Below are 7427 nucleotides of genomic sequence, written 5' to 3'. Positions count from 1 at the left end.
CCGGGGGTCAAAAGGCAGCCCAAGGCTTCACCTGATCTCATTGGCTTTGCAGGGACATTCCAGCCCCACGCCAGCAGAGCCACCAGCCCCGGGCAGGGGACACACAATGCTGCCATTCAGCGCTGCAGAACCCATGGAAAATCCTTCTCCTGGCAAAGGGGGTGAGGATGAGGAGGGGAAAGGCAGTCGGGGCAAGGAGGAGTGATCTCTGAGCAAAATGCTGGTTTCGGATGGAGCTGATATGGGTTTCTCCTGGGGAGATGGAATGGAAATGGAATTCACACAGTTAGGTGTGAATGGAGGGGTTGGGAATGAAATTCTGGAGATGTTGGGAATGTCCAGCTCGCCCTGAACCCTCAGGTTTAGCCCTGGATTATCCAGGATGCTGCATTTTACCTGCCTGGCACCTTGCTGAGCATCCATCCTGCAGCACCTTAGGGTTTTGCCCACAGCCCCACCCAGTCCCCAGGAGCTGCAGGGCTCTCCAACACCTCAGCCAGCCTGCATGGAGCAACCTGGGAGAGCAGAAGGTGTTCCTGCCCAGGTAATCCATGCACCAGGATGAGCTTTCAGGTCCTTTCCAGCCCAAACCATTCCAGGATTTGATATTCCGAGGCTCCCATCACCACTTGCACATTCCTGTGGAACAGAATGGATCTAAAATACAGAATATCTGAAATCAGGGTTGGACTGCCATGATCCTCGTGGATCCAATTCTGTGGTAAAATATAACACAGAGCTGTATTATAATATATAGTATCATTTTATCACTTTGTTTCTGTAAATACCTGTAAAAAGTAAATTTATTTTTGCAAAGCTTTTGGGGACAGGGAAGGGACAGGGACAAGGAAAAGGGACAGGGAAGAGGCTGGGATGATCCCAGGCCTGACTGGGATCCATCCTGCTGGCTGCAGATCCCACAGTACTCTCCCAGGAGCTTCAGTGCAATCCCTACCTTCAATATTTTGGATCACTTGCAATTTTTGATGTCGTTATTTTGGGTGATTCACCCATTTTAATCACAGGCAGATATTTTAACTCTGTTTTATCAGGTATCAGTGAAGCCACTCCAAGCTGGGCCATCAAACCCCAGAGATGATTCCCAAAAATATTCCCATCTCACTTTTATTTTTTCCTCCTTTTTCCCCCTGAAAGTGTGGTGAGACAAGTTTGGAGACAAACACAGTGAGGGCAAAGGCAAAGCCCATCCATTTCCCAGCCATAAATCAGGATTAAAGCGAAATCTGCAGTGTCACGGCAGGGAGGAGAAGGGAGGGAAGGGAATTACACTGCACTTTGGCTCCGGCTGGAATCAAATCCCTGTGCCAGGAGGGCTGGAAAGGAGCACGGAGAAAATGGTGTCTCCTTCCAGCAGAGGCTGCAAACCCAGATTTGGGGTGAAATTCCGCTCTCCAGCCCTTCCTCAGCTTCATTCATTGCCATCACACCCATTTCCCCCTCATTTTCAAGCTTTTTCTCTCAAGCAGGGAGAGCTGAAATTCCCAAATCTCAATTTTTTCCTCCCAGGCTGAGATCCTTTTTGCTCCCTGAGCTGACAAAACCAAGCAGGGATCGAACATTTCTGCGAGAAAACAAAACAAAAGTTACAAACGCAACAATGTTAATGGCCGTGGTGGAAAACGAAATAAACGAACCCAAACATGCACCATATAATTTTGTTGCTCTCGTAATTCCGAGGGATTTATTTACAAGGGCTCACCGAGCAGAAAAGTGAATTTCTTTCCTGTGAAATTCCTACAGAAGGAAAATCAACTCGGGCTAAAACCACACAAATCCAGCCTCACTGAAATCCTGTGAAATCCTTGGGATTACCAGCATGGAAATGCCCTTTTTAAAGGAAAAAAAAAAAATCCAATAAATATATCTATATTTTTAAAAAACTAAATCCCAGAGCAAGACACAAAGTACAAGGAAAAGGAGCAAGGAAAAAAAAAAAAAAAAAAAAAAAAGACTAAAAGGAAAGGAAATCCTTGATCAAAATATTTTATTCTGAATATATTCCATCTCCTTCCAAGCTGCATTCCCACGTTTCTCCCGGCACAGAAAATAGGCTCAAGCAGAAAGAAAACAGAACACGTCCTTGATAAAAAGCACTTTTTAATTTTATCAAATGGATCTGTACAAAAGTTAGCATTGCTTAGTCAGAAGCGAGTGAAGAGAACAGATCAGTAACAGCCAAAAAGTCTTTCAAACTTTATACAGAAAAATAGATTGCATAAAAATGAGCTTTTCTTGTCTTTTCCCCCACCCCAGCGTGTCCCTCCTCCCTCCCCCCTCCCGAAAGGAAATATGCAAAAAAATATTTTTTTTAGAAAAAAAAAGAGTAGGAAAACGTAGAAAAGGTAAAAAGATGAATAACCTCTGAAAGGTGGGTTTAGATTTACAAAGGTTTTAAAGGCACGAGTTCCCATAAAATAGACGGTTATTTATATGCTCAGCATACAATGGAAGAAGTAGAAATATATCAATGAAATATTAGTCTAAACGCTAAGTACCTAAAACCATTTTTTTTTTAGTGGAGGAAGATTTTTAGTTTCACAGCTTGATGGATGATATTCTGGTCCCTAGAAGCCACAAATTAAAGCAGAAAGTTGATCATTTCTCATTAAATTACAGCTTCTTTAAAGTAGTCCCGGTCCTGAAAAGCCTTGGAAGATTCCTTAAATCCAAATTTAACAGCCCAGAACGGGTGGGCAGAAAATCACCTGCCCTTTGCAGCCAGCCTTGGAGCTTCCCAGTGGAATTAGGAATTTCCCCCCCTTTGCTATTGGACATTCCCATTGGAGTTTCCAGGCAGATTCCTTCAGTCCTTCTCTCTCCAGCACGGCTCCAAAATGAAAAAAACCCAAAAAACCAAGGAAAATCTATAGACTCATAACACCAGTTTATTGTATCATCTCCACTATTTTTTTTTTTTTAGGCTCCCTCCCCCACCTTTAAAATCTTTTAAAATTCTACTTTTTTTTTTTCCTCGTTTGTTTTGCACAAAATTACTTCATTAATTAAAAGACAAAATAATACAGAACATAAATACATATTTAACAGATTTCAAAAAAAAAAAAGAAAAATCCCAAAACGAAACGACCGAAAACATTTGAAGCTTCCAACCAAAAAAAAAAAACAAAAAACCAGAACAAAATGTTAATTACAGCCAAACCTTGTTCTTAGAAGAACTCCTGACTAAAAAAAAAAAAAAAATAAAACCAAACAAACACTTGAGACACTGAACTGGTTGGTCCCACCACACTGGTGTGTTCCCACGGGATTGTTTTGGGATTTCGGGGCTCATCCCTGTTGGTCCCAGTGAGTTCTTGCCCTCAAGGTTGGTCCGTTCCTCACATTGCAATAGACCCTGAAAGTCTCACACAGATTTTTGTTGTTGCTGTTGTTGTTTTCCCTCCTCTCTCCCCACCCCCCTGCTCCACTTTTTGCACTTGTCCAAACTTCCAGGCCGAGCAAGTTCAGCTCCATCCTCCCAGAGGAGTCGAATGGTTTGTCCTTCATTTACTCAAAAGGCATCGCCGGTCCTTTTCCTTTTGTGCTTTATTTTTCACTCTTGGTTTCTTTTAAATTTCTTTCCGTCCTTTGTTTTTTGTTCGTTTTTTTTATTTTTTCTAATTCTGAATTTCTCAAATCCTACGAATCAAAGCAAAACAGAGCTCCGTCCTTGCGGAGAGTTCCGAAGCAAGGGGATGAGCAGAGTTCCCAGCGGCTCAGGAGGCACTTTGGAAACGATGGTGGCGCTCCACGCTCTTCCTCCTCATTCCTTCATTAGTGCATAATTCCGGGAAAGCCTTCAGAGGCTCTGCGAATCCCTTAAGGCCTGGTCAGGGTGGTGTAGACGGGCTGCTCCCAGTTGGCGGTGGGGCTGTGCGCCGGCGGGATGGACAGCCCGTTGAGGATGGGGGTGGCGTAGGGCCGGCGGGACGAGTGGAAATAGGGGTACTGGTAGAGGCTGGAGGCGTAGCCGGGGTAGGGGTTGTAGTAGTTGGAGCTCTGCAGGTCCGTGTAGTCGCACTGCGAGCTGGAGGAGAAGGAGGCGGCGGCGGCGGCCGGGGCGGCGGAGGTGGCGCAGGCCTGGCCGCCGTAGGAGCCGTACGAGTCGGAGTGCGCCGGGGAGCCGTGGGGCTGCTCGCTGTAGTGGCTGGGGCTCAGCTGCTCCGTCTTGATGTGCGGCCGCTGCTGGCCCGGCTCTGCGGCCGCCGGCGACGCCGCGGCCGGGCTCTTGTGAGTCCACACCTGGGCGGCCGCGCCGGCGCCCGAGTGCGAGTAGGAGCCGCCGTAGGAGGAGGCCGCGGGGCCGTGCTCGGCCGGCAGCGCCGCGTGGCCGTTCAGGGGCAGGTACTGGTCGAACTCGTGCACGTCGAAGGTCTCCATGTTGTTGATGACCTCGCTGCTCAGCTCCGAGATGTCCACGTTGCTGAAGTCGATGTTCTGGCGGCCGCTCTCCGCCAGGCGCCGGCCCTCGTGCTTCAGCTCCTGCTTGCCGCCGTGGTGCAGGTCGGTTTTGGGGGTGGTGGGGGGTGTGGGAGGCCCGTGGGGCTGGCCTGGGGATGAACAGATAGCGAGGCTTTAACAGCAACCACAAAACACACAACTCCTTCACCATTCCATAAATGCATTTCACCCTTCTGCTGTGGCAAGGCAGATTTAAATCTGCGGCACAGTGCCAGAGGTGGATGATGTCCCCCTGTGCCCATGTGCCCCTGGGATGAGCTGGGAGCACACTGTGCCCATCAGGATCGCTCTGGGACACAGCAGGACACCCTGGCTGCACTAACTCCCCCACACCCGGGGAGCAGAACCAGCGGGTGGATTTGGAGGGTGATCTCCATGCCGAGCTCCATGCTGGAGCTCATCCTCTCCCCGCGGGCAGCCTGAGGCCAGCCCGGCTCTCCCGAGGCACAGGGATCCAGGGCTGGGATCCCCAGCCAGGCTGAGCAGCGTCTGAAGCTGCAGGACGTTCGCAATCCTCCTGGAATCTGTCAACACGCTCCCCGCGCCAATTCCCGGTGCGCCGAGGAGCTCTGCTGCAGGACCTTGCTCCCCAGGCTCCCTGCTCACTGACCCTGTTAGCTCCCAATCCATCCTCCCCGCTCCAGGGAGACCAGGATCCTAGCACTTGGGGGATTCCCCATGGCACAGCCAGCTCTAGGAGCATTTCCAAAGGAAAACCACAGCCCTGCTCCCAAGCACAGCTCCCGGGACAACACCTCCTGCCCCTGGCTCTCCACGGCGGGAAGCAGCGAGTCCCCCCAGCCCACCCCGAGGTGCAGAGATGTCGGGAACGTCACCCTTTACCTGTGTGATCGCCGTGGTGGTGGGAGTCAGCCATGCCCCCCAGCCCCGTGTCAGCCTTGTAGAGCTGAGTCCCGGCGTGGTGGCTGAGCTCAGCTCCCGAGTCCGAGTCGCTCTGCCCGGCTTTGACGCTTTTCCTCCTCCGGGGCTGGTATTTGTAATCCGGGTGATCCTTTTTGTGCTGCACCCTGAGCCGCTCGGCTTCCTCCACAAAGGGACGCTTCTCGTTCTCGCTCAGTAAACTGGTTTGGGGATGGATTTGGGAGGTTGGTTGAGAGGGGAAAAAAAAAAAAAATCCATGATTAGTGTCTTTTTCTTAAAAGTTTTCAGCTTGTTTTCAGACTCGCACATCCCTGCTTCACATGTACTGATTGAAGCACTCAGCAAGTTAATTACAAAATTAATTTGCTGTGGTGAAAAAAGAGTTAAAATCCACGGCAAAAAGTGCATTAAAATACCAACTGTAGAGGCACGAAAAACCCAACCATTATGGACAAGCATAGCTGGGCAAAACAAAATCCCCCTTCCCCATTTCCAACACAATTACAAAACATAATTCCCATGTTTGCCCTGCAAAAGCCACCCCCTCACCGCCACAAACATTTCCAGCTTTGTTTGGTGCTTACAAAGAAACCACGAAAGCACCAGGGACGCGATTATTGCTTTTTAAACTCTCTCCCCCCCTGCCCACACCTCTCTTCGCAAACTCTTGGAGAGGCTCAACCCGCAGCGGGAGCATCGCTGGCCCGAGCAGGCAGGAAAGGTGGGAATTAGGTACAGGCAGACACCACGGGATAAACCACACGGAAAAACGTGGCTCGGGGAAGAGCCTTGGAAAGCAAAACAGGCTCGGATGCTGCCCAGCAAATAAAAGTTTGCATCCCAGGGCGGCACTGAGCAGATAAGCAGGGAAATTAGGAGGCTCGTTAAAATGACTGCGAAAAGTGAGTTTAGTCGCGTTTATAGCTCGTTAAGCATCAAGCAAGCCAAAAGGAAAACAGAAGTTAGGAAAAGCCATAAAGCAAGTCGTTAAAAAAGTCTCATCGGCTGGGGATGGGGAAGCTGCAGGCAGGGGAAGGGCCCTGGTTGTGCATCTCCGTGACGGAGCAGGGAAAATCCACCCGAGGGTGCCCAAGCCCCTGCTCGGGGGATTTTTGGGAGCGGGGAGCGCCGTGTCCTCCACAGCGCGCCGGGATGCTCGGAGCGGGGGTTGCACCGCAGTCCAAAGCGCTCCGAGACCCCCGAAAAACAGAGATTCCCAAACCAAAGCGGGCAGAAGCGTTAAAGCAGCGCTGGAAAGGGAACTCGAGGCGCGCAGCCCCGCGGGGAACGCGGCGCGGAGGGTCCGTGCGGGGCGCGACTCACCGCCAGAGCTTGCCCAGCGTCTTGCTGAGCTCGGCGTTGTGCAGATGCGGGTACTGGTCAGCCAGCTTCCTGCGGGCGGCCTGCGCCCACACCATGAAGGCGTTCATGGGCCGCTTGACGTGCGGCTTGGCCTTGAGCGATCCGTTGCCGCGGACGGGCATGGGCACCAGGCTCCAGTCGTAGCCCTTGAGCACCTGCGAGACGGCGTCGCGGATGCAGGCGGGGAAGCGCTCGTCCACCTCGGCCGCGTCCACCTTGGCTCCCAGCGCGGCGGCGCCGGGCGGGCGCGGGGCGGGAGCGGGGGCGCAGCCCAGCCCCTCGGAGCCGGCGGGGGAGAGCGGCGAGTCCGAGTCCGAGTCCACGTGCGACATGGAGCTGGTGGTGCCCGCGGGGCTGCACGGAGCCTCCAGCGCTTTGTCGTGCTCCTCGGTCATGTTGAGCATCGGCGGCGGAGCCGGGCCGGCCGCGCGCTCTGCCCGCCGGGGGCCGCGCACCCTCCGCGGGCTGCGCCCGAGCCGCGGGTGAAACGAGCGAAAAGAGCAAGAAACTCTAGAGAGAAAAAGACGCGAAACGCTGAAAATTCAGCCCAAAATCGGCGCTGCCCCCCGTCCGCAGCCGGTCCTGCCGCCGCGCCCCGCGCTGCCCGCGCCGCGCTCCACGTCCAGTGCGAAACGGGGCCCCTGGCAACAAGTTACTTTAAGGGCAGGGCGAGCGGCCCCGCCCCTAACGCCGCTCGCCATTGG

The 7427-nt window shown here is 52.3% G+C and overlaps 1 protein-coding gene across 1 annotated transcript; it reads right to left on the bottom strand.

Annotated features, from left to right (window-relative positions):
* Positions 1-1988: 1988 nt before the first annotated feature.
* On the bottom strand, positions 1989-7357 carry SOX8 (SRY-box transcription factor 8). Its single transcript, XM_085074378.1, has 3 exons — positions 6685-7357; positions 5323-5561; positions 1989-4568 (listed from the first exon to the last, which is right to left on the bottom strand). Exons 1-3 carry the CDS (start codon positions 7125-7127, stop codon positions 3838-3840), a joined length of 1413 nt encoding a protein of 470 aa, XP_084930504.1. The 5' UTR covers positions 7128-7357; the 3' UTR covers positions 1989-3837.
* Positions 7358-7427: the final 70 nt, after the last annotated feature.

This window comes from Lichenostomus cassidix, chromosome 14, assembly GCF_008360975.1.
Source record: "Lichenostomus cassidix isolate B80296 chromosome 14, HeHo_3.0, whole genome shotgun sequence".
Classification (NCBI taxonomy): Eukaryota; Metazoa; Chordata; class Aves; order Passeriformes; family Meliphagidae; genus Lichenostomus; species Lichenostomus cassidix.
The sequence above is the reverse complement of the archived record's forward strand: the minus strand, read 5'-3'. Positions and strand labels throughout refer to the sequence as shown.